Genomic DNA, 27,806 nt, shown 5'->3' on the forward strand with positions numbered 1-27,806 from the left:
AATTCATCCAACATACTTGCATCGACATGAGTCACATGACATGACAAGGGCGTGGGAGTAAGGTCCTTGTTGTTATGCCAATTTTGCTTCAGATACAACTATTTTCATTTTTTTCTTTTCAAAATAGGAATAAAAGAAAAGAAAGGGGGCTTCTTTATTTAATTTTATTGAGGTGTACACCTATATATATATATATATATATATATATATCTGGCTTTTGATTGACTTCTAATTGATTTTTTTCTTTTCTGATCTTAAGCACTATTGGGATTCTACTCGGCCAAGTATCCATATCCTAAAATTTGGAGTTATGAAAGATCAAATGCCTAGACACATAGCTGAAACCAACACATGTAATTGACCCTGTAAACATGGATTTAATAACATGACCTTTGTAACATGGATTTAATAACACTCTAATATCAGTGGTAACTATATTTACACTCAAGCTTCAATATTCCATGTGTATCTTTGACAACATGTCTACAATGTTTTCATATTTCCCTCTCTTTTCATTTTTGTCATCCATTTCTAGAATTAGAGCCTTTGATTAATCATGATAATTATCTTTTATTATCAATCAAGACCATTTTTTTTCCTGATAAAAAATAGTCTTTTAGGAGAAACATATTTTAAAATTTGATTTTTCTTTAAAAACATGAAAAATAGTTAAAGATGCTTGTGTATTGTGTCATACTGTGTTGGATGGGTGTGGGTTTTGTGCATGGGCATGTGTGTAGGTAGATCCTTTACACCTAAAAATTCTAGGGTATGAGGATTCAGCTAGAAATGATCTCAGTAATGGGTATGGACACTTGGATACGATATAATAGAAGGGAAAAATAAAAATTAATTAAATTTCAAGAAAAGACAAAGATACCTTTGATAAGAGCTCTCCTTTTTGTTTCTTTCGATTCCTAATTATTTTTATAACTCTCTTTCTTCCATGTAATTATCTGTTGAGAAAGTTAAGAAAAAAAAAATCAATGAAAATCAAATAGCTAGATCCAAAGCAAAGTAGGATCCAATAAGAATCCTACACCTACACCCATGTTTTGTTGTATCATGTCGCCATGGATACGTTGGGTGAAGTTGGAGAATCTGTGTATTATAGGTATCATATTATCTATGGAATTATATATCATACGATAAACTTGCTGCTGATGGGGTACACTCTCTTTTAGGTCTATCTATGTACCTGGGGGCATTTTGAAAGTTTACTGTTTTTCCCTTTTAACTATCTTGTTGAATTGGAAATTAATTTGGCTTCCTCAAAATAGGGGTGCAGTTTTTAGAGCTTGTTGAGCTCCTCCTCCTGTTGGGAGCCTTTGCTGAAATTTGGTGATTGCTTCTTTGATAATCCTTGTGAAATGGGTTTAGTGTTCTCTTTCAAGATTATAGGAAAAATGGGATTCTCAAGGCATTCTTTGAGCAGACTGATATCAGGTTTGTAATGAGGGAGATGTTTTACTTTGGAAAGCCTGAAAGAGGTGATGATATTAGGCATTTCTAGCTTTTTGATGGAGGTAAATCCAAGGACAGATTTTCAGTGTCATAGAGTAGAAGGACAAGGAGATACAACCAGTAATTGTATCAGATTGTGTATCTATCTAAATATGTGGTTTCTTTCATTCACTTTGGAGTCTAGGTCAATTAACTGGGAAGTTAATAAGCTGTCTAAGAGTGTATCCTGCTCCTGTGCTCAGTTGTTGGGGACTTTCTTACTCTTGGGTTTTGTTGGTTTTGCTTCACTTTTGCCTTTGTCTTGGGTTGTATTTCCAAGGTTGATATCTTGTCTCTGGGCGCCTTCTGGCATTCCTTTTCTTTTTTCTTCCAATACCGTTTGCTTGATGAATTTTTCATCCTTATTTTTACTTACCTCTTCTGTATTTAATTAATATTAAGAAGATGTTATTTCCAGCTTTTTTTCCTTTACCTACAGAAAACTCAATCATTTTGGTTACTTTGTTCTGCTGACAGTAAGAGTCCAAGACAACTCCTCTTTGTACAGTTTAATTTTGGATAATTCATTTGCTTTGTTGCTGTAGTTTGAATCCATTTTTATGGTCTTTCTGCTTATTCATTTGCTTACTGCCTATCACTGTTTTAGGTAACAGCTATCGAGATATACTGTACTGTAACAAGAAGCCCTTTTATCTCAAAGGCCAGGAAGAAGACTCTTGTATCATGGATGCTTATATTATGCATGCGGTGAGTGGGCCTTTGCCATTGTTATTGAAATGTTTTATTTCTTTTGCTACATTAGTATATTTTGCAAGCCATTTTCTTACAATGATTAATAAGAATATGTTTTGCAGCTTAATCACATATTCAGAACGGGAGATCTTGTGACCAAGAATGATTCAAAAGTGGCCAAGCACCAAGAGACAGTTAAAGAGGAAATTCTAACTGGTGACAGTTTCCTTGACCATGGGTTTACTCGTCCTAAGGTAGTGTCAGTTGCTTTCTTTTAATATGTTTGGGGTGCAAATTGGCATTGGAATAATATAAAATCATCTAGCACTTAAAGATTGTAACAGTTAAAAGGACTTTCATCTTTAGCCTTGGATAAAATATGGATTGCTCGTAGGTTGATCTCTAGTTGTTGGCTTTTCCCCAGCTAGTTTAGCATGAGGCACGTGGAATTATGTGTGAATTAGCAAGGATCACCTTGCAAGGCTAAATGTCAGTACCATGCAGAATTCGTGGGCCATCTTATAATTCCTTTCCCTTTTTAAATCTTGTGTACTCCTCTTTCTTAGTTCTTTCAGGCATTCACACCCATCTTTGGTCCTTGAAATGATCCACATTTCAAGGTGGCATTTACTTTTAGGGTCCAAGGACTCACCTAGTTCCTCTCCCTGAAGAGCTTTTTGAGCTTTCAAGAAATATACAAGAGTGTATGCTTGAGCTAACATATAGGTCTCACAAAAATTCACAATGGCCTTTCAGTGGGTTGTTTTCTATGATATTGGATTGAACCCTTGTATTTATTGTATCATTTTTAAGGAATGGTGAAATTAACATTTGTGGAAAACACGATGCTTCTTGGACATTCAAATCATATGCAAGTGGCAAAAAAGGAATTTAATTTTATGTCGATAATTTTTTTTAATTGATTATTTAATTACTTTATGAAGGAATGAATAATTTCTCACTCTTGATTCTCAAAAGGATGGGTACAACTTATATAGATACAAGGTTGACTAGGCTATAGCTAATTTAAGACTAAATCAGGGAACCTAATTACAGGCAGATTTCTAGGGAAGAAATGAGTAACAAAACAAAATATACAACCATGCAAATCAATTACAATATTTGCAAACAAATATAGCCATAGGAAGATTGCCTGGATTTTGAGAACTAGGAGCTGATAATTGACCATGCTCAAGATTGACTTGATTATTCTCAGTATTAGAATTAAACTTGCGCCTAGTATAAACACAGAGCTCAATGGACATAGGTTGTAGAGTTTCTCCTCCTATTTATGATGCAATTTTATTTGGTAGAGATAAATCAGTATTTCCCCCTTTTTCACCAATTAAAACATCTGTTTTTTGATTTATTAGGAAGAAAAATACTAGGTTTTGGTTGTTCTTGTTTCCAAAATTGATTTTCATTAGAGCTCTCCCCCTGAAGGGTAGTTTTGTTATAAAAGGGAATATTTTCAATAAAGTTGACATCCATTCTAACATGAATTTTCCTAGTGGTAGGATTAAAACACTTATACCCTTTTTTATTAGGAGCATAACCTAGAAAAATACATTTTTCGGTTCATGGATTGAATTTGGATCGAAAATGAGTTGGCGCATGGACGAAGATTGTACAACCAAAAATTTTTAAGGGTAAATCTGAGGTGAGGCGTGTGTTTGGAAAAGTATTCTTAAGAGTTTGTAAAGGTGTTGCATAGTTTAGAACCCTTGTAGGCATTCTATTAATCAAATAACAACTTGTTAAAATTGCATCCTCTCAAAGGTGTGTAGGAACATTCATATCAAACATAAGAGCTCTACCTACTTCAAGTAAATGTCTGTTTTTACGTTTTGTAATTCCATTTTGTTGAAGAGTGTCCCTACAAGTTGATTGATGTAAAATACCTTTCTCTAGAAAAAAATCACCTAAATAATCATTATAAAATTCTGTTCCATTGTCGCTCCAAAGAATACTTATTTTGGTTTGAAATTGGATTTCAACCATAGAATAAAAATCCTAAAAGAGTCTTGCAACCTCAGACTTAGAGTTCATTAGATAAAGCCAACATAGGCATGTGTGATCATCAATAAACGTCACAAACTATTTTTTCCCAGTTAAAGTAGTAATCCTAGAAGGACCCCAAAACATCACTATCTATCAAATAAAAAGGCTTTGTGGCACAATACGGTTTTATTTTATAAGAATTGCGATGACTTTTGGCCAAAAAACAAGTTTCACAATCAAAAGAAGTACAATCTAATCCTTTAAATAAACCCGAAAACAAATGTTTTAAATAGAAAAAACTAGGATGTCTTAATTTGTCATGCCATAGCATTATTTGATCATGCACAAGGATTGAACCAACACTACCAATAAAACCCTGACCTTGTTTATTCTCAAACCTGTTGTCATCAAAATAGTAGAGATTGTCAATCAATTTAGCACTGCCAATCATCATCTTTGAGTTCAAATCCTAGGATTCACAAAGAGAGGCACAAAAAACAACACGACAATTAGAATCCTTAGATAAACGACTTATGGATAAGAGATTACAAGAGAGTTTTGGGACATGTAAAACAGATCGTAAAACAATCTTATCAGACAAACGAATAGAGCCTTGCCCAATAATAAAAGATAAACTTCCATTTGCAATACGTACTTTTTTTATTTCCAGAACAAGGTGTATAAGAAATAAACAAATGAGATAAATTAGTCGTGTGGTCAGATGCACTTGAATCTATGATCCAAGGTGTAGATAATGAAAGAGAATATGCACATGAAAGACTACCTGATTGAGTTAGAGATGCTATAGGAGTACCAGGAGTCAGCGGAGCAGGTTTTACCAGCTGTAGCAGTTGGTCTAATTGTTCTTTGCTCAATGAGGGTGTCTCGGCAGCATGTGCTTTAGTAGGAAAACGATTAGAGTCGCTTTGCTTATTAGTCTTCCATTCAACGAGCTTCCAATCAGCTGGTTTCCAATGTAATTTCCAGCAGGTTTCACGAGTGTGGCGTGGTTTATTACAATGATCACACCAAACTCTTGGATTGTCATCCAGATGACGCTGGTCATTAGGATTGCGAGAAGCTGTTGCTGTAGTGCCCAATAAGGTTGAGTTTTCCACAGGTCCAGAGAGCTTCTTCTTAAGCATAACATTCCTTTGGCTTGCCTCACGACGCACTTCAGAGAACACTTCACCTAGAGAAGGGAGAGGTTGCCGACCAATGATTCTACTTCGAACTTCATCAAACTCAATATTAAGCCCAACTAAAAATTTGAATATCTGTGAACTTTCTACCATCTTCTTAAAATAGTTAAAATAATCCGTATTTTTCCACTCATGATCATTGAATAAGTCAAGATCCTGCTATAACCTAAGCACATTAAAATATTTAGTAACCGAATTCTCACCTTGACAAGTATCGCCCAGTTTGAGTTGTAACTCATAGATTCGGGACTGATTTCCAAGGTCTGAATACATCTGAATAATGTTGTCCCAAAGAGCTTTGGCAGTAGGATAACATATATAATTTGAGCTAATCTCCTCTTCCATGGAATTTACCAGCCATGCCATGATCATGGAGTTTTCTGCATCCCAAGTGGCATAGCTAGTCTTTGTTGGTTCTTTTGTGTCACCAATCAAATAACCAATGTTGCCTCGGACCTAATGTACATCCAAACAGATTGTGACCATCTGAGAAAATTGTTCTCATTAAGGTGGATTGTGGTGATTTGGATAGAGTGGGAATGAGAATTGGATGTGGGTAATTTTGAGGAATTGGAACCAACAGCAATGGAATGAGTAGATTCGGAAATTTCTGGCATGGTAAAGAGACAGCAATAGAAACAAAAAGGGAAGAAGAACATAATTGGAAAGAATGAGAGGAAAAAGAAAGGGAATAGCTAATTAACTTGGCTCTGATACCATGTAGAAAAGAAAAAAAAATGTCGTATATTAAATTTAATAAGGAAGGGAAACATGCTTCCTTTTATGGAAAAGGTACAACAAATCAAACTAAATTTACAACTGTACAGCCAAATTTCTAGGAACAAAATAAATTTAAAACATACAACTTATCCCTAAAAAACAACAAATTATCCCTAAAAAATGGGTAGCAACCAGATCAGAAAAATTCTGATATGATTGAGATTCTCAACATTGTCACAGTACAACATCATTGACTTTTTTTAATCTTAATCCAAAGATCTATGAGTATATTTTTAGTTATAGTAGCTCACACATACCTTGAGCCATGGCTCTAAACTTAGCTTTTGCATTAGATCTAGCCATGGCTCTCAACTTGATTGTCTCTTTCAGTTTTTACTAGGGTTAGGGTTCAAGATGTTGTTTGGCTACATGTACCAAGGGGAGGGAGCAGTGAGTGCCCTTGATCTTGAATTGCCAAAGGTGGCTGTAGCTATATCAAATCAAATGGCTGAGAAGTTAACTGGCCGGTTGTCGTGAATCTCTGTCGACAAATCTGCTTACCGAACTTCTCACATTTTTTTGCTCTTCTGTTAAAATCTATAAAAAAAACGGATTGTTTTTTGCTTCTCCAAGTGACTAAATGTCCTTCTAGAAATGTGCAATACCCGGTAGTTGATCTTCTATCTATCATTGAACCTACCCAATCTGCATCAGTATAGGCTTCCAACTTGAAATCATCATTCTTTTGAAACATTACTCCCTTGTCCAGGGCTGTCTTTAGATACTTGATAATTTTATACACAGCCTCCATATTAGACTTAAGTGGAGAATGCATAAATTGATTTACCACACTTATAACATCAGGTTTAGTGTGCAATAAGTAAATTAGTTTCCCCGCCATTCAACCATAGGTTCTTCATACTTTTCCCCTAGCTTGTGGTTTGACTCTATAGGGGTATTAGCAGGTTTGCACCCTAGCATGTTTGTGTTTTTCCAGTGCTACATCCTCCAACCTTGGTTATATTGGCTTGCTTTTTTGCAGTAGTATACATGTTTGTGATTTCTGTGAATTTATACCGAAAAGCTCACTGCAGTGTAACTTGTATGATTCCTCCCATATTATTTTTATGAAAATGATTACTTGCTGCATTTACATTTTGTCTCTTATATATATATATATATATATATATATTATTATTATTATTATTATTATTATTATTATCAGATGCATTTACATTTCATCTTCAGTATGAAAGATAGAAATTGCATTCATGATGAGAACTCTAAATTGTATTTTACTCAATTTTTTTTAACCACCAATTATCAAATAACTTATATTTTATTCTAACAAAATGTAAGTATAGTTTGTACAAAAAGAAATACTCCATAATCTGAATCGTATTTTTCTTGCTGATAAATTTTTTTATTATGTGGTCCAGGTTCTGATCTTATTACCACTTGCAAGCATTGCACTTCGTGTTGTTAAGAGGCTAATACAACTGACCCCTTCATCAAGCAAGGTATTTCAACATTCTTCTGTCAGATCACTTCCATAAATTACTGATATATGTTTGATGAATTGTTTACCTTGTTTGTATTTTTCTCATCATTGGTGACATGCTTGTTTCCCCTTAAGAAAAGGGGAAAAAGCATTTGAAGCAGAATAGTGTGGTTTTCAACAATTTAAGGACTGAGTTTATGTCATAGGTTAAGAGAAGGCCCTAGAGATATGACCAGTGGATACTCTACTTATTTCCAAGGATTAGAATATCAGGAATTGTGGAAATCTCAGTGGTTGGATTTTCGAGGTAGTAAGATCATTCCCGAGGTAGAGTTCTATGGTGGGTGGTTAGCCTCTCTTTGCTATGGATGATATGGCTTGTGAGGAATGCTCTAATTTTTTAGGATGGATAAAGGAATTAGGAGGCCTTGGGGGATGCTTTTCAGTTTCTATATTCCCTTTAGGCTTTGTTCATAGATGACTTGTTTTTAATAGGTATTTTATTGAGTTTGATCTTACTAGATTGGAGCTTTGCTTGTACTTCCCAAAAGAGAAAAGGAGAAGAGAGAAGAGTATTTGGTTTTTCTTTTCTTCAAAATTTTCTGCTTTTTGGTTCCATTTGTGGTTTAAGAAGGATAACTCATTCTTCTTTGTACATTCCTTTGCAATTGTATGCATGAATTGCTTCTTTCTGATTAAAAAAGAGGTGGATGGCTTTAAAGTGGATTTTATAGAAGCTTACAACAATGTTAATAGGGATATGTTGGATCAGACCCTATGGCTCAAATAGATCAGGAAGTGACTATCATCAACTGGTTTTGCTATTAGTGTTCAAGCCATCGGTTGGATTGAGGTTTCTAGAGGCCTTTGACTTTAACTCACTCTTCTCTTTATTTACTATGGTGGTGGTGTCCTAAGTGGGTTGATTTGCCGTTTAGTTGCTAAAAACTTATGATATTGATACAATATAAGGATATGATACATTTTTTGTGAAAATCAATATGTATCACAACCCATATATTATCTCAAGTGTATCTTACAAATACCTATACAATACTTGATATGATATGTGATATAGTGATACAACAATATACATACTTTTAATTACTTTCATAATTTTCAAGAAAAATCAAATTCATTATTTTTTTTCTCTGTAAAGAGTTATTAAATTAATTGTTTAAACTGTATGGTTATTTTCAATTACAGATGACACAATCTTCTTCTACACGGCTAATTTAGAAAATATTTCTAATCTCAAAATGGTTGGAAAAAATCATACCTGACTTTATGTGGCTTGGAGATTTAAATCTATCTTTAGGATCTTGATTAGTGTTGCCTTTAGGACTGAAAGGATTGAAGGGAAGTGGGGAGGGAAGGAATTTATTTTTGGGCCTGGTGAGATTGTTAGAGGCCATTTAGTTCAAGCATCAGGTAGTTTATCAACCCAAGAATAATAGTGGTGTAGGTCTAAGCAATGTGACTTAGAAACAAACCCTTGTGTTATAAATTTTCATTGACATCTCCTAAGGTACTTAAGAGTGCTTTGGCATTCAATGATTCGTTGCAAATATGGGTTTATGGTGCAATGGCTTGGATGCAGACATATAACCTTCTAAAAAAATGATTCCCCACCCCCCCTAGAAGCTCATCTCTTGGCAAGGTTCAAAGTATCGACCAAGTTTGATATGACTCGACTGAATAGTATCGCTTTGGTTAGGCTCAGGGCAATTTTGGTACTTGAGTTACAATTTTACAACATTTAGCATTGACTCGTTGTTGACTTCACTTGAATTGATTGACTTGGCTAATTTCTTGAAACAACTCATTTGACTTAAATGAGTTTTAGACATGACTCAATTAAGACACAAACTCTCCTCCTTCATAGACAAAATCCCTCTTCTTTGTTGCTTGTTGGGCTCTCTGTCAGCAGCAAAATCTTTGATGATGGTCTTGATTTTCTGTTTGCAACATCTCTAGTGGTGGCTTGGCTTTTCTTGTAGAGACATCTCCTGCTGTACTGCACAGTGACAAACCTTAAAGCATGAGAAGAAGATTTACTCTTTAGGGCTTGAGAATAAGATTTAGATTTCGGAAAAGACTGACTATTTGGTATGATACACACACACACACACGCATATATATATATATGTATATGTATGCATGTATGCATATATAACATCGCAGATTCTTTTTTTGTTTCAAATGTTTTAATTATCTATATGTTATGTTGTTATCCTATTTTGAATTTGTTCATCCCTAGAATAAAGGATTTGGTCTAGGTCTCTTGTTAGTTACTGAGTCTATTTATTCAACAATTTTTTCTATTTTTTTTAATCGAGTAATAGTGCATTTATTTTTTTCCCTTCTTGCATCCGGTTTCATGGTATTAGAATTAGAAATCAGTTGAGGGAAAAAAAAGAAACATGGTGAAAACTGCAATGATTGGTGTGGGCAACTCCTAGGTTTTGACAAAAACCTCTCAGCTGAGCCCTACAATCACTCTCACTGTTTCTTCTGGATAGTAACTTCCTGTAAATCAGAACCCACCAACTTAACGACAAAAATTACCTTCAATGGTTCCACTCCGTTCAAATGGTGATACAAGTACATGAAAAGATAGGCTATTTTACTAGTGTGAAGAAGGAACCGAAATCAGAAGATGCTTCTTTTCAGATAGGGGATGTCAAAAATTCCATGATCATGGCCTGGCTTGTGAACTTGATGGAGAACAATGTTGGTGTGGACCCGCATTCTTCACGTGCGCACCCACTCGATCGGCGAGACTCGCTTTTTATTTGTGAAAAAATTAGTTTTGGAAAAGTCGGAGTCGCCACTTATTTTATTTATTTTTAAAAGGGAAAATAAAACAAGAAAGAAAACCCTAAAGAAGTGACTCCATTGTTTATGGTTAGGCTCAAATAAATCATACATTGTTTTTTAGACATCAGGACAACAAAAAGTACTATTTTCATTGTTTATATTCATGACATAATCTTAACAGGAGATGATGTTGACAAGATGAAACTTTTGCTACTAAGTTTGAGATGAAGGACTTGGGTTTCTTGAGGTACTTTCTTGGCATGGAGGTAATGAGGAACAAAACAGGTGTATTAGTTTCTTAGAGAAGTATACTTTGGACTTGTTGAAAGAAACGAGTATGATGGGTTGTAAACTGGTGATACTCCAATGGATCAAATTTGAAATTGGGAGAGCTAAATGATTGTAGTCTAGTTGACAAAGGGACATATCATCATTGTTGGGAAACTCATCTACTTATCTCATACAAGCTACAGACATTACTTTCGCTGTTAGTATTGTGAGTCAGTTTATGCATTCTCCTTGTGAGGTGCATTTGGAGGCTGTTTATTGAGTACTAAAGTATTTGGAAGGGCGGAGGAACTAGGGGACTTCAGACCTATCAGTCTCTTGGGGGGCCTGTACAAATTATTGGCTAAGGTGCTGGCCAATAGGATTAAAAAAGTGATTGGAAAAGTGGTTTCCCCGGATCAGAATGCATTCGTCATGGGTAGGCAAATTTTGGATGTCTCCTTAATTGCAAATGAGGCGATTGATTCTTGGCAAAAAAGGGGAGAGAAAGACCTAATTTGCAAATTGGATATTGAGAAGGCGTATGACAGCGTTAATTGGCATTTCTTGATGAGGGTCTTGCAAAAAATGGGGTTCGGGTCTAAGTGGAGGGACTGGATGTGGAGTTGTATCTCAACTGCCAAGTTTTCAGTTCTGGTGAATGGAGTGCCTGCTGGGTTTTTCTCTAGCCTTAAGGGGCTACGTCAAGGTGACCCTCTTTCCCCATACTTGTTCGTCATGGGAATGGAAGTGTTGAGTGTTCTTATTAGGAGGGCTATGGAAGGGGGTTTTATTTCTGGGTGCAACATCAGGCGGGGTAGTGGGCCGGCTGCCAATATTACTCACCTTCTCTTTGCTGATGACATAATAGTGTTTTGTGAGGCAAAAAAGGAACACTTGACTCATTTGAGCTGGATTTTATGTTGGTTTGAAGCTGCTTCAGAGTTAAGGATTAATCTGACTAAAAGTGAAATTATTCCAGTAGGGGAGGTGGAAGAGATTATTGAGATGGCTGTGGAGCTTGGATGCAAGGTAGACACTTTTGGTGTACTCCTTTGGGATTGAAGCTCATCTAAGATGCACTTTTGGTGTGCCTTTTGTGCACTGCTTCATGAGGTGTAAACCTCTGAAGAATTCTCTTTGCTGAGCTGGCTCAAAAGAAAGAAAACAACCCAGTCTTTAACCCTAAAAATCTTGAAAAAATCCTTACCCTCACTCTTTCCTTCACCACAATACCTCACTATTGTCGTCACCACCACCATCTTGGGCCTCTCTCAGCAATGTTGACATTTTCTCACCTTTGTTCCAGTATTGGCAGCTTCTTTCCCTCTCGTTGTGCTCCACTGTGCTAGGTCTTTTCTTTTCTCATTCCCCTCCTCTCTTTCGTTCCTCTCTTTCCTTTCTCCTTCATCATTTTAAACATTTTTCCTTTTATCTTTTTTTATTTATTTATTTTTTACTTTTATGTTTTTTTATTTTCCTTCCTAAACAAGTTCTCGGTCTACCTTTTTTTTGAAGTATTTGTTTTCCTTTTTTATGAGTCAAGGTTTCTTAGCCTATTTTTTTTTTTTATGTTTTTTTTTTTTATGTGAAAAAATTATCAAATTAAATAAAATTGATTTATTTGATCTTTGATTATATATCTATTTTGTGAATGTATATTTATGTTGATCTTTGAATGAATTACATAATTTATTTAGTAAATTAAAGAATAAATATTTAATTACTGTTTAGAAAAAGATGTTAGGAAATTAGCTCAGTCAATGGCTCATAGAAACATTGATACAAGTAAAACCTCCAAGCAAGGAGATCATACAAAGTTCTCAGATCATTATGTGTTTCATGTGCTGGAAAGTTAAGAATAAGTTGGTCATCTATTCTTCTATCCTTCTGTTTTATATGTGGTTTGGAAGAGATTGTTGCTTAGGCAGATTTTTCTGAGGTTATCCCAAGAGATACTCCTACTGTTGAACAGAAATTTTGGAGAATTTACAGATGCTAATAAAGGTAGAAGTTCTCTGCTATGCTATCCCAGCTACTGTGTAGCTGCTATATGGAAGAGGATTCTTAAGGTTTTTTCTAATACATCTATGGTAATGTGGATGAGATATGGACATGTTCATGTTTTTGTCATCACTTTTGAGCCATATCTTCCAGGATTTTTATATGGGGATCTCTCTTAGTGTTATTACTTCAAAACATAAACATGTTAGCTTCTGGAGATTGGATAGATGACATTCTCAGAGTGTCAGTATGTTGAGGTCCCCACCAAGATGCATCAGACTTGACTTTTGATGCTTGATCATATGGGAATCTTTGCTGGGTGGCTGTGGAGAAGATTTTGGTTAAAAGTGGAGTAGCAGTGAGTAGAACCTTTAGGCATCATCATTAACCTCAGTTCTTGTTTGGAGGTATCTTTTTTAATATTTCATAGCTGACTGGTTCTGCATAACTACACATTGTATTTTTTGGGATGGATCTCATCCTTTTATAGGAGTTAAGTGAATGGTCAGATGATTGAAGACTGTAAAGTATATGGTGGTCTGTTTTATTTATACATACCCGAACATTTGAACATAGTGTCATATCAGTGATTTTCAAGCCTCCATGGGCAGCTCAACTTGTAGGTGCTCCCATGCAAGAATGGCAGGTCCTGAGCTTGAGACCCTGGCTAACCTGATACATGATTCTTGGGGGAAGGTTTGTGCTTCCATAGTTTTCCCTGTCCTATGAAGCAAGGATAGTTTTTTTAAGGCACCTAATAACATTGGAACAATGCAAAGAGAAAATTAGCATGGCTTGTTTGCAAGGATGATGCACACAAATGGAGAGATGGTCCACATTTTTTGCCCCATCATGGGAAGATCAACTGCCAGGCACACTTGCGGACTACTCAACTACAATCCCAATATTTCATTGCTAATATACTATTTTTGGACAAACCTTGTTTTATGGAAATCGTTGCAGAATCTAGTAAAAATAAAGAAAGAAATCACCTGAAAGAGACATTGGAATTTTTTTAATTTTTAATTTTTATTTATTTTGGCAAGATTTTCTATTTCCATCTTGAGGAAAAAATCCACTATCTATGATATGAAAGGGTACCTTAAAAAATATTACTCCTCCCCTCAACCCTATATTTCCAAGACATGTGAGAACATCTTGCTCAACAATAAAAAGGATAATTTAAATTTAAAAGAAAGGGAAAAAATGACTGTTGAAATGGTACAAAATGGCCTTTTTTTTTTTTTCAGGCTTGACAAAATTTTCAGGCTTATTAGCCCTTCAAACGCTATAAAGACCCCTTGCCCTTGGGCTTAGAAGGCCGCTGAGACATGAATACAAGACACCTCATAATAGATATATGTTAGATATATATATATATAGCATTCATTGTTTCTCATTAGAATTTAAATTTTTTAATAAATATTAGTTCTGTTTGTAAAAAAAGTATTAAAACCGTTGACTGGTTCTTATCCTTTCATAATACTATTTTATTTGCTTTCTCAGGTTAATGTGGAGCACATTGATCGTTTCTCTGATGAGTTTGGAACTGGAGTGGTTGAAGATGACCAGGAGCAAAATGAGTTATTCCAGAAAGTTCAGGATTATGAAAATTCAAAAGTTCAAAAATCTTCAAAACCTTCTGACTTTCAAGCACTTTTTGGTGCAAACAACAATGATCACTTTATGATAGGCATTAAGTTTACCAGGTGAGTATCTGCTTTTCATTGATAAATAAATAAAGTAAAAATTTATTTTCATTAGCCTTCTGTAGTTGAATGAAGCACAAAAATTTGGAAGTTTGTACCTAGGTTACCGACAACAAAAACACATATGAGCCAAATGATGGCATAATGGGCTCTATGATATGTTACATGGGTGGGTATGAGATTTAGTTGGTGGTGTGCATCTAAGTGTTAAATTCATTTAGTTTGCAGATCTTAAGTCATGGGAACATGGTTGAATATCTAATTTCCCTTTATTATTATTCTATTCCTTGGGTGAAATTGAGGTATATGAATAAGAATGTGCAACATGAGTCCAAGGTTACTTACAATAAATAGGAAGTTGTTGTTCTCTTTTCTCTTTTGGATATACCTGTTGACAAAGATAGAATCTGAAACATGAGTCCAAGTTGCTTTCAACAAAATAGGAAGTTGTTATTTTTCTTTGTTACATATACCTGTTGGTTACATGTCTTAGCAAGGCAATTGGACACATGTACCACACCCAAACCCTCATCATATCATATCCAAAACGGGTACTTAACAGACTTTGAGGTGTCCAGCTCTTGGAAATCTCCAAAAGAGCTGCGGAAATAAGGATATGTACAGGGTCCACAGGGAACATCAAAAGAAATAGATCCAATCAAATATTTTCGAATTCCTCTCTTTAATTAAGCTCTAAAATAGGCAAGATTGGAGGAGTGTCAATGAAGGAGAAGATGATGAACCAACTTGGCCAAACCTAAGGAAAAACCACTTCCTGTCATCCAAATGATCAAACTATAAGAATATTCATCCAAACTATAGAGGAAATTTTGGTTCATTGTGAATGTTTTCAATGATTTTTGTTGGAGAATTCTTCTTCTTGGTCTAAATCAATGACCTTAAAAAAGAGCATAGAGAAACCTATAATCAATTCCATATAGAAAAGCTAAATGCCATAAAGAGAATATGCTTCCTGGGCTTGCAGTTCCCTACAAAAGTTAGTGACAAAACAAAACCCCTAGGTTCACTCATATCATGTATTTGCTCAGTGCTGAATCCTGTTTAGCCTCCACATGATGCACATCGAGGAGTTATTGATCAAGAGGCCAACTAAGCATCCTTTGGGAAACTTCATTTTACTCCTAATTTTGGGAAACTTCATTTTACTCCTAATTTCCCCAACTAAATCAGTATCCTTTCCTAAAACATAATCTGAGATGCTTTCTCACAGACTACAATAATGAGACTACGCAAACTTAATCAGAACCCAACCAAGAAAGCTGTCTGCATACTTTCTGGCAATCATCTGTCTCCATTGGCTATTTCTGCGTCATAAATCCTTGAAAGTCATTCTCTCATCAATGGCTAGTTCATTGGATGAAGGCCAAGTATTCAATCCGCTTTTAGGAAAGTGCTCTGTTCCATTGGATATTTGAACTCATCACCCTTACCTTTCTGATAGAGACACCTCTATTATTTAACAATCATTCTAATAGCCAAAGCAAGAATAGCAAAGAGATACAAAATAGTTTCTTTTCACCTCTTGTGAGACTTCTATCCTTCTTGTAAGCATTATCATCAAACAAGTTTATCAAGTTAGTCTCCAGCATGAGATTCTGTAAAGGAGGTGCCCTGGTGTGAGGATTAGGTAAGTGGATGGAAATATTGATTGTAAATCCTAGCTCGGATGCCCTCTCATTAATATTCTGTTCAGCCCCTCTCCCATTCTTTAATCTTAAATCTTGATTTTAGGGTCATTAATATGGAGTTTGGAGGCATCTTAAGTTACTTCTGATGAACCAGGGTTGATGGTTTGTGCCAGTCAGACTTGGGTTTGAAACAGCTCATACTTATTCTCTCCTTCTATACACTGTGTACCTGAGTTCAGCCCTTTTCTATTAAGCACTTTTGAATATATATCCTACTTGTCTCTAGTAAAGTAAAAATGAAAACACAAGAATTGAAAGCATCTGATGAACTCGTTGGGAATGAAGTGCATCACTGAATATGGTATCTTTTCTGCAAACTAATGGTGGGAAATGTGAGGGCCATTCTAGAAATAAGAAATCTTCACCGGGCCTCCATTCAGCCTGCTCAGTCCTGACCTACAATTTGAAAAGGAAGAGGGAAGAAAGGATTCCCTTGTTGGATTTCCTACTGATCCATGAGCAAGAGAGAATACACCAAGAGATACATTGTCTACACCTTTGTCAATTTTGTTTTTGGTGTTTTTTAAATTTATATCAATAATTCAATAGTATGAATTGTTAAACACAAGCAAAAGATGGTTGGATCCTTCTAAAATTACAAAAGATGATTAAAAAAAGAAGGGTGAACTGCCTAACAAGAGTAGCAATATAACTATACAGAAGTTCTCCCAAATGAAAATTTATGCTTTTAGTTTGTACTTGAACACAAGTGGTAGTTGTTAGATGCTTTTATGTGTCCTTGGTCAATTTCTTGTTAGCTTTATATGGCTTATCCTGTGGTGTTACCTAGCTCTCTGCATGAGTTAGTGAATGGGTGGGTTTGTGTGTCAGGGATACCAAGGGTAAAATTATGTGGAACGTTATTATTTAGTTTCCTGGTCACTGTTGGAAGAAACAAATGGTTTTTCTGGGGATTGGATTGCCAAATTTAATTGTAATTTGGTATCTTTCCAGTGCTCGTGTAGTTCAGTGAAGAATTTAGAGAAATAATGAAGCTTAAGAAAGATGATTGAGCTCATTATTTTCACTATATGTTATTGCCATTGCAATAGATACTCAGTGAATTCTATGTTATTGTAATCCAGATCAATTTTCAACCTGTTTCCGTTATATTTTTTAATTGCTTGACATGAAATGTTGTGTCAGTTTATTGCTTGTATATTTGCAGTTACCTATCTTCTATGTGACTTTTTTCATTTATCTTTTTGTTATTGGTAGGAGGACCATAAAGTTGTACAGTGATTTCTATTCCTCAGACATGATTGTTGCTTCTCCCCTTGGTTTAATTACTGTAAGCATTTACAATTTCAGTTCTTTAGTTTTGGTAACAATTTTATAGCTGGAAACTGCTAAATTTTTTGTCAGATTCTGTTCATTCTGTGCATTTTTTGTCACCTAGGAAAATCCTTGTTAAGCACAATTCAAAATGGTGTTTGAGGGACTTATTTAATAGAGGTTGTTCTGATTATAATTTTCTGATTTTGTTAAATTTGTGGGGTAAACCTTTATCATGCCCAATCTGTCAGGACATGTTTTAGGAAATTAGTTAGTGGACTAGCTTTATTCATATTTTGTTTTTTCTATTTCGAGCTCTTTTGGTGGACACCCTTGAGAGATCTCTTGTGTTGATACATAAAATATTTCATTCATGAAGAAATGGAAGGAGGGTGCAATATATGGTGCTTCAATTCAAAATTCAAAGTTCAAAATACAGTTGTTTTAGCACAAAGAAATGAATCCTATTCCAGAGAGCCTTAACCATGAAAAACTAATCCTAAAAATTCCTAGCACTTCATTCCATCTGAATTACCCAAATGGTGACCGGATTACATGAGACCAAAGAACTCGTCTGCCCCTCATTGTCTCTGAAGGACATCTGCAAGAGGTAATTTCCTGGAGCACCATCTAGCATAGTTCTGCTTATCCATCAAGCAGATTTGAAGCTGAAAGGCTGCATGGATTTGATTGAACAAGTTATAAACTGATTCTTTGTGCCTTTTATACATAATATGGACGCTCGAGGCATATAACTAATATTTGCCTTCTAATTTGAACTTTGAAGTATCTCATTGGCATTCCTTCTATTCTGGGAAACTATCCCAGCAAAAGCCTTAAATTTTTGAGACACTTTTTTCCCCTTTTCCTCCTCTCTCTCTCTCTCTCTCTCTCTCTAAACAATTCATTGATATGACCTTTTAAAAAATTTCCGATCGGAGAACATCATTCAGTCTCATAGAAAGCTGCGCCCATGGCCCAAAACTACAAAGGATGATCAAAAAGGAAGGGAGAACTATCTAATAAGAGTAATAACATTGCCATACATTTGCCTTTCGAGGAACTTTGGCTTTCCAAATGGAGCTCATTGAACCAAAATTAAAAGTATCTGATTTATGAACGAGGAACTTGAAAAAGATTCTGGAGAGTGAATCTTAGCTTGTTAATTTCTCAAACATTAACATTACTGAGGAAATTAATGTTTCAAGAAGAACATGTTGTCAGCATAGAATGAAGTCAGTATCCCCCATATCAATGCAGGAATCCTAGAAAGACCAGGAAAAATCTTTCTAGGATGTTCCTCACCAAAAAAAACCTTGCAAAGGAGACTAGTCTATTTCTGACAGTGAATTTGTAACAATGAATATCCTAAGATGGGAAAACTTTTGGCACCTAGAATGATGAACTTAGGACATTTTTGTGTCAATTTGGTATCCTGTCCATTTTCCAAGTGGCCATCTGTTGTTTTAATCATGAAATGCCACATCAAGTTTTGCCTTCTAGGGAAGTCCACAATATTTTGCAAGAAGAGAAGAGTTCATAAATTGTAGGAGTTACAGAAAAGGACTTTGGCTTTTCGTTAAACATTTTTCCACTAATGAAGAACTAATTAATAACCTGTTTTGTTTTGGATCAATGATTTTTAATTTCTAAGTTTTTTTTTTTTTTTTTTCAAACCAAACAATTCCCATTCTTGATAAACCTTAACAAAACCAAAACATAACTATTGGCATTTTCACTGAACCAACATTGGTTTGACTAAAACATTGTGGAAATCTGGAGTATTTTTGTTTGAGTAATTTAGTGAAATAATCTCTTAAAAAGATCATATCCTATTTGCCCATTTGAAAATTAGATTGTTGCTTTGGTGTTTGTTTGCGTCTGTGTTGTCAAATAACACCTGTCCTAAAACAATGCTATGCTAACTCCTGTATCGTTATTTGGGAATGTTGCTTTTCCAAGCCAACTGTTGGATTTTACACTCCCATTCATGTCAGGCAGACTGAATATCACATTGATGGGATATCAATAGGTGTAGGATTACAATCCCACTTTTTTCTGTAAACTAATTATAAAATAAAACTTTAATTTCAGGCATTGTATGGATAGGACAATGTTGAGACTATCAACTTTATATTTTGCATGCAAGATGAGCATAGAAAGCATATGTTGTCCAACAGTCAGTTTGATGAAACATATTCCCACTTGAAATTATAAGTAATGAGAGAGTAATAAATTCTCATACATCTAGCTGGACATATGACTTACAATTGGCTTCATTGTTGGGCTCTGTCAGAAAATTGGGGAGGCTGAGGTAGAAAAGGAAAAAGATGTTGATTATCTTTCTTCTATAGAGGTATTCATCTGATTTATTTTTGTTGACTTTTAAGGATTATGTGTCTGTACTGTCTTTTTCTTGATTATCTTTGTATGACTTTCTTTTCAATTAATTGGGACGGTATGTTTTGTTGGTTTGAACAGGTTCTAGTGATTGATCATGCAGATGTAATATCAATGCAGGTACATCATGTGATTAATATTTTGTTGATTTTTTTCTCCTTCAAGCACAAAGTCAACTTCCATTTCTTTTCTTATCTTGTTTTCCTTTTTGTTGAAAAAAAAATGCAGAATTGGTCCCATGTGAATTCAGTTGTTGAACAATTGAACCGCATACCTTCTAAGCAGCATGGAACTGATATTATGCGCATTAGGCAATGGTATGTTCTAGTCAGTTTGGATGTAATATAAACAATGTTTCTAAGTATTATAATTCATCCCCATTCCTGTTCATGGAGGGCAAGCTCTATGGAATCATAAGGAAAAGTTCCATTTCTGGATATTTTCAAGTTTACTTTATTACAATATGTGATGTTCATTTTTTTTTTCCTTTTTACTGAAAGTTTGCATGCTGTCAGGGTAAATCATTACTGATTTCATGAATTGTTTTACTAATAAGGATTGGGCAATTTCAGGAAGTTCTCTTTGAGTTTTGTTTTCTTCCTCGAGTTGAATTGAATTGACACTTTGTTCTGCCTTTCTCTCTTAGGTATCTAGATGGACATGCACAGTTTTATCGGCAAACAATAATTTTGGGTTCTTATTTAAACCCAGGTAATTGGCTTATCTACTATTTCTTTCAGTTAGATTTCTTGGAAACACCTCGTGTCTTTATTGCCTAGATTTGTTTGTTTGTTTGTTTGTTTAGTTTTGTTGTCTTTTTCTTCCCTCTGTTGGAGAGATGGCATTATGAATCATTTAGAAAAATCCAAACTAGTAAAGCTTGTACAAAATTCCCTGCCAATTCATTGAGTGATAGAGATAGGAGTATGCTGGGTCCATGTTCTTTCCTTAATATGTGCATGGTAAAAATATGCTACAATCTATCTAGCCCCTGGAACAGCGAAATGGAATCAGATTTTCTCAACTTTTCTTTCATCATCTCTCCCTCTTTTGATATTAGATATTCTGATCATGTATAGAAGATGCTTATAATTTGAAGTTCCATGAGAGTTTAAGGCCTTCATTTATGATATTTGGCATGGTAACTCATCACTTAAGCATAAAGTTTGTTCTTGGTATGCATTCTGAAAAAAGACGCTAGAACTAGGAATGGTATTTTGTTTTTTTCCACAGAAGACACATCTATGAATCTAATCTACATCTACACTTCATTTTCCAGATATGAATGCCTCATTCAATCACCATTGTGTTAACTACCAAGGAAAGGTGTGTCAAAATTCTTCCTTGTATACATACATACCTCCACTCTGATAGCAAGGCATTTATTCCAACTGCCCTACACCACTTAAGCACCATGGAGGCTTGAGCTAGGGACCTTTGATTCATTGCCAAAGGCCACTATTGCTGAGCTACCCCATGGGGCAATGTTCTTCATTCTATACACTCCATGCATATGTTGTAAACAGAATATATGGGGCAATTTTCTTTTAGACTTCATGTAATTTATTTTATTTGCATCTATAGGTGAAGTTCGTCTGTGAATATAAAGGTGCTCTTGCGAAAGTACTACTTCAAGTGCGGCAGGTGTGTATTCCTTTCTGTTCTTGTTCTTGGTTTGAACTGGACCTGATTTTATGCCAAACTCAAATCATTGACATGTAATTGGTTTTGTGGATTTGTTTATCTCCTTTTTCTGATATTATTCTGAACTTGGTATTATACTTTGTTTTTGGAGATCGATTTCAGGCTTGGGCTAATCTTAACAATTGCTTCATATAAAAGAAAATTTATAATCTAGTGCTTCTGCCAATAAGTACTTCCAGATAGGACATATGAGAATTTTGTATGACACATTATCATATCATCAAAACTGTATTACAGATGACAAGAACAAAAAGTCCATCCCATGTTCACAGTATTCTAGCTACTTGTTTCTAACGTGCCTCAACTGATTGAGAATTTAATATGATACATTGCCATATCATCTTTAATTGTATTCTAGGTGGCATGAAGCAGCAAATCATTCCATGTTTATGGCATTCAGGAGTTGTTTTCAAAAGTGACATGGACAAAGTCTTTGTTGGTTTTGAATTGGTTGAAGGCAATCCCTAGATACCTCTTCAATGGCTCTAGGACCCAAGAAAAAACTCCAATTCTTTGACAAGATAACCTGAGTCCATTATTACAGAGCAGTAAAGGAAGAGAAAAAAAAAATGAGTTATGATAAAAATTAGATCTTTTTTGTTAATAGCTATTACACCTCCAATAATTTAAACCAAACTGTGTCAATTGTTGCCAGCTCAAGAAGTTCGTATGGAAAAAGTACTTTCTATCAGCCTCTATGATTACTGCCATGGATCTAGCAGTTTTTCAACAAGCCAATTCCAATTAATATCAGAAAAATCTTATACTAACTAATTGAGTTTTTGAAGCTGCATGTCTCTTGTTTAGTTATAGGTCCACACGTTTTTTCTTTAGCCTTGGGTTGCATTGTCTTGCCCTTGTAGCACCTTTAACTTGGAACAAATGACTTATGGTTCATACTGGTGCAGTCACTGTCTATTACTTTAATGGGCCTTGGAATTGCATGCAAACTCAATTGAATTCAACTTAATAAATCTTGACTCAAATACTTTTTGTCATCTCCACAAATCCTTTCATTTTTTTTACCACTCTGCTCTAGGTAGGCCATATCTCCTGATAAAGCAAGGGTTTTTTCTTGCAAACTTGATTCAGTCTTTTTGGCCTCAGTCATAATATCCTTGTCACAGCTTTGTCATGAATCAGATGATTTTTTTACCAGGCAATAGCTTATCTCTGGTGCATGTGACCAAACCATCTTTGCTGTCCATCTAATTTTTCCCTAAATTGAGGCTTTCTTTAGCATCTCATTAATGCATTCAGTTCTTATTCTGCCATTTCGAATAATCCCACTCCATCCATCTCAACATCCTCATTTTGACTAGATTCATATTTTTAACATGTTTCTTTTTTATCCAGCAATTTTCAATTAAGAGCTTAGTTTGTTTTATTCCTTACTTTCACTCCTAGTTTCATTGAAATTACTTTTTCTGCCTTTTTATTTCTGATCCAAAGAAACTTTTTAATTTGTAGCATTTTCCATACGTGTGAGACTGTGAGGTAGAAATATAGGAGTATCTTGTATATTAAAGGGAAATAATGATTAACAAAATTATTCACATTAGAGAACTAACATTCCTGGCCAACCTGGAACAACTAAACCTAACCAATCTAGACTAGCCTGAGTTCAAGAAATTGGGTACATGTTGGAGTTAAGGTGGGTCAAGTTTTGGACAGAGGGTGTTAGACCTCAGATTGATTTCTAGACCAACCAGCCAAACCCACTGAGTTGCGGCCCAGCATTTACTCTAGTCTTATGAACTAAAGATATGCAATCATCAAGCTCCACTAGAATATGGAGCCAATTCATCCATAACAATCTGATAGGGGATGAGTGTGACTCTTTATGTAGTAATATTGTAATTGGAACATCACTTTTTTTTCCCCAATAGTTCTCATGCATGTTATTACTCCATCATATGTTGTTGATCATGACTACCAGTTACCCTCCTTTTTTGTTACACCAACTATCTTTCCAAGGATGTTTTTATATGTTATCACAAGTCATTTAAAACCATGTGGATATCTTTCTTTTATAAGTGTTCCCAATTTAGAAAAATATGTTATGAATGATTTTTCTAAAATATGTTAAGGTAACATGGAAGAGAGAGAGCGAGAGAAAGAGAGAGAGAGCGAGATAGCTAGAGTGAGGGAGTCTGAGTGCGATGGAGGCGAGCGAGGGTGTCTGCGACCAAAAGAATGCGAAGGAGAAGAGCAAGGGCCCTTGCGTCCGAAGGAAACCGACGGAGGAGAGGGAGGGTTTCTGCGGCTGAATGGGAGCGAGATAACTAGAGCGAGGGAGTCTGAGTGCGATGGAGGCGAGCGAGGGTGTCGGCGAACAAAGGAAAGCGAAGGAGAAGAGCGAGGGTCTTTGCGTCTGAAGGAAACCGACGGAGGAGAGAGAGGGTTTCGGCGACTGAACGGGAGCGGGGGAGAAGATCGAGGGCGCTCGAGCCGGAGTGAAAGTCTAGAGGGAGCGTTCTTCTTGGGGCACCGGGATAACTCCAGGAAGAGCATCTTCAGTGTGGAATCGAAAACTTTTGAGGTCGAAGTTGAAGAAAAGAAGGGCAAAACTCAAGTTGTGGTGTTGGAGAGAAAAAGAGGGATCTCGTCGTGGGTACGGATGGGAATAGAGAGCCTAGGGTTTTTTCTTGAAGGTCTGGTCCATTGCTGTAAGGACACGAGTGTGGGGAAATGGAGAAGAAGCTGGAAGGAAAATGGAAGGGCCTATTCCATGATGCGTGATGAAAACAGAGGCGGGTGCTTCATAAGATTAGGAGTGGTGGATCTGGAGAGCAAAAATGCCAGTATTTTCATCCCCAAAGGGAGAGGAGCAGTGGGGGGCTGGACTTCAATGGTAGACTCGCTAAGGCGTCTGGGCTTTGATAAGAAAGGGGATGAGGGCCAGAAGAATGAAGTGATGCTGCTGAAGCCTATCACGACGAAAACCTTTGCGGAGGTAATCAAACAGCCGATGAGGAAAGACCGAGCAGTGATCAAGGTGGAGGTTAGAGAGAAGGAGATTAGCCGAAATTTGGACAAACTGGGTCACTGTTTGGTTGGGTCCTGGAACCCTAAATCAAGGAGAGGGGATGACCTGAAGACTTGGGGGACTCTCTTGGCGAGAGCTTGGGACCTGAAGGGTAATTTGGGTATTGCAAAACTGGAGAGGGGAAAGATTCTGCTAGAATTTGAAAGATTGGACGAATCAAAAAGAGTCCTAAGTCTCAGAAGCATTATGGTAAGGGGGATTTTTCTCCGCCTGGAAGAATGGAGGCCCGAGACGGGATGCATGCCGGAAGGGGAAAAAAGGCGTGAGGCTTAGGTAAGAATCGTGGGCCTCCCGATCTCTCTTTGGGATCACACCATACTGAGAAGGATAGGGGAGGAGTGTGGGGGGTTCCTTGCAGTTGATACCCAAACAGAGAAGCTAGAAGAGCTACAGTGGGCGCGGATCTTGGTTAAGATGAACGGAGAAGAATTACCCAATGTGGTGGAAGTATGGATTGAAGACTTGTGTTATGTGCTAACTCTCTGGTGGGAGGTCAGGCCGGTGTTGAAGGTAGGGCCGGCAGGGTTGAGAGGGGTGAAGACTGTAGCAACAGTTGAGGTTGGGGGTGAGGCTCGTGCACGCGCGAATAAGCGCGTGATGGAGATGGGGGGTGTCACTAGGATCGAGGCACTGCAGCAGCTGGTAGATGGGACGCGGGGACAGTCTTGCGAGTCGGGGCAACCTGTGGACCCCCGCTTGGGTGGGCTGAACCAGAGGGGCCCTGCCAAATCCCCTTGGAGCACTGACTTGGACTCTCCTGGGCCTGATCCATCGGATCTGAAGGCTGGGCCGTCGCGTGCTGGGTTGGCTGGGCCGAGTTGTACTGGATCAACTTTCTCTGGGCCGCTGTCTAGGAAGGATCTGGATCGGGCCAAGGTCATTTCGCTGCCTAGGCTGGGTTATAAAGACTAAGGCCCGTCTAGTGAGGCCTGCACTTTGGGTTGGACTGGCCCGCTTCTGCTGAAAGGGCCAAATGCAGGAATTTCCTCCTTCTGGTTGAAGAGCAAGGAGGATATGGAGGAACCATGTCTTGTGGAGAGTCCAAAGACTGACGGAGCCTTATTGGAAGAAGCTCAGAGGTATGGAAACTCATCTAGCCTTGGTGAATTATTGGTCCCTGCTGTTTTTTCTTCCTCTCCTCTTTTTTCTGGTCGGACTCCATTGGAGGAGTATTACAACTTCTCTGGGGTTGGTTGGGAAGTAGCCCGGAGAGACTCTTAGTGCCGCATTGTCAATGGACTAGGGTCTATGGAGCAAGGGGCAGTAGCCAACTGGGAGTTGATGGAGGCTAGCAATGGCAGTAATGGAAAAGGTGGAGGGGAGCTATGTCTGATCCGTTCAGTGCCACAGGAAGACAAAGGATGGGAGGAGGTTGATTGGGAAGACAGTGAACTGGCCAGATTCAGCAAATTTCTGGGGTTTTCGACAAAAGGCTTGGAGAAGGAAATTTTGGACTTTTTGGTTAAGATAAAAAAAAGGAGGGAAAAAGTCCATAGTAAAATCCTTCTGGACAAATCGAAATTTGAACGGGAGCTGAAAAGATTAGAATGCTCCATTAACTACGAAAGGGGGAAGAAGCTGAAGAGTGATATGCAAGAAAGAGGGGATCAGATGTTGGAAGTTTAATGAAGTTAAGACTGCTAATTTGGAACGTGCGGGAAGCTAATGATAGCTCCAAGAGGAAGGTGATTAAGGCAATGATTAGGAGTCAAAGGGTGGACCTGTTTTGTCTTCAAGAGACAAAAATTCAGTCAATGTCTGAGGGAGTGGTAAGGAGTCTAGGCTCTGGGAGGTTCCTGGACTGGGGTGCCTTGTGATTCATGCCTAATTGGTGTCTCAGCTGATTAGTGTCCAGCTGGTGCTCCTTGATGGCGGGTGTAATCAACAATATTTATAACCTATAACACCATGAACTAGGGTAGCAAATACAAAGCTACTATAGCATAGTGGCTCTAGGATCGTTCCACTGGGAAGGATACTCAAGTTAAAAATGATATCAATTCAAAGCTGAATTGGTGCTGTTTCATTTCAAGGTTAGCTTAAGAAATAAAACACAAACTTCAGTTGAAAAGGGGTATGGACTTAAATTAACAACACAACAAGTGATGAAAATAACTTAAGAAGAAAAGCATTCCTTGGAGATTCAGGTATACAGGGGAGGTTTCTCATGCAAAAGCATAGCTCCGGTCACTTGGTTCAATTACTCACATTAGAGACTTAACACTAAGTCAATTCTCTAACAGGTGCTGCATAAATGCATCCCTCAATTGGATTTCAGCTTTAATTCTCTCACTGATGCAACTTGCAATGGTTCAAGCCTCTCACTTAGCTTTTACCATTCAAGGTGATCTTTAACCTTGGATTATCCGTCAAAAGCTCGCAAGAGGTAACTAATGGATGTCTCCTAAGAGTCCAAAAGCTTACCAAGTGTTGGCTATTCTAGAAAATCCTACCTTCAAGTCACCTACCAGAGGCTCGCAAGGGGTAAACTAGTGCATCTCCATGGGTGAAGATCACTTGCCTTACCAAGTGTTGGCCCAGGTGACTCCAAGGTGTTTTAAGTTAACTAAAAACATTAGAAACCATTCACGGGACACACTTACTCTTCATTCATAGCTGAAACCACAAAGCTTCTGATTGATGCACTTGGAACCTTTCCCGGCAACCTTAACTCCAAGGAACTAAGAGGTTTAGCTACTCATTCTCTGGGGAAGATTCCTCAGAGAGTGCATAACTTAGTAAAAATATTAAAATACAAAGAGAGAAGGTAAGGTAGTGAAGAGCTAAAGCTCTTTGTATTTCTTTCTTTGGAACTTACAAAAGGTTCAACAACCAGAACACCCTTAGAACAGGCTCCTCGGGCTCCCTTTTATACCAAAAATCCCAATTACAGCTATCTCATGGTATTTTGCCAAATTCCTAACTTAAAAGCTAAGGAAATCTATCATTGGTGACTTACAAGGAGAATTTAGGCATTTAAGCAACAAAAATCTAATGAAAAATATCTCCAAGAGTCGGTTACAAATATCAGGAAGCACTAAGGACCACTTCGCAGGTGAAAGATGAGGTCTGCGAAATTTCGCAGGTGCACAAGAGGAGCTGCGAAATTCCTTCATAGCAGCCAGCTGCTTCAACACCTTTGCAAAGTGAACTTCCAACTTGAGGTGTTTGGCTTCCATCGCGGCGCGAAGCTTCAGGGGAACTCCATAGCACTGTGCAAAAAGGCTGCGAAACCATTCCGCAACAAGA

General features: G+C 37.0%; 1 protein-coding gene and 2 non-coding genes across 3 annotated transcripts in view; all 3 read left to right on the forward strand.

Moving 5' to 3' along the window:
- The window catches only part of LOC117925138 (U3 small nucleolar RNA-associated protein 25), a 61,413-nt gene that overhangs the window by 23,412 nt on the left and 10,195 nt on the right, over nt 1-27,806 (forward strand). Inside the window, exons 8-18 of the mRNA XM_034844023.1 lie at nt 2,111-2,211; nt 2,319-2,450; nt 7,559-7,639; nt 14,218-14,420; nt 17,348-17,420; nt 19,701-19,760; nt 19,886-19,924; nt 20,033-20,121; nt 20,451-20,515; nt 21,084-21,130; nt 21,389-21,448. Coding sequence (XP_034699914.1) covers nt 2,111-2,211; nt 2,319-2,450; nt 7,559-7,639; nt 14,218-14,420; nt 17,348-17,420; nt 19,701-19,760; nt 19,886-19,924; nt 20,033-20,121; nt 20,451-20,515; nt 21,084-21,130; nt 21,389-21,448 — 950 coding nt within the window. The remainder of the gene's footprint in view (nt 1-2,110; nt 2,212-2,318; nt 2,451-7,558; nt 7,640-14,217; nt 14,421-17,347; nt 17,421-19,700; nt 19,761-19,885; nt 19,925-20,032; nt 20,122-20,450; nt 20,516-21,083; nt 21,131-21,388; nt 21,449-27,806) is intronic.
- LOC117925776 lies at nt 6,601-6,696 on the forward strand. Its single transcript, XR_004653041.1, has one exon. It is a non-coding gene; the product is annotated as a small nucleolar RNA snoR109 (small nucleolar RNA).
- LOC117925781 lies at nt 13,451-13,554 on the forward strand. The gene has a single exon (XR_004653045.1). It is a non-coding gene; the product is annotated as a U6 spliceosomal RNA (small nuclear RNA).

This window comes from Vitis riparia, chromosome 11 (genome assembly GCF_004353265.1).
Source record: "Vitis riparia cultivar Riparia Gloire de Montpellier isolate 1030 chromosome 11, EGFV_Vit.rip_1.0, whole genome shotgun sequence".
Taxonomy (NCBI): Eukaryota; Viridiplantae; Streptophyta; class Magnoliopsida; order Vitales; family Vitaceae; genus Vitis; species Vitis riparia.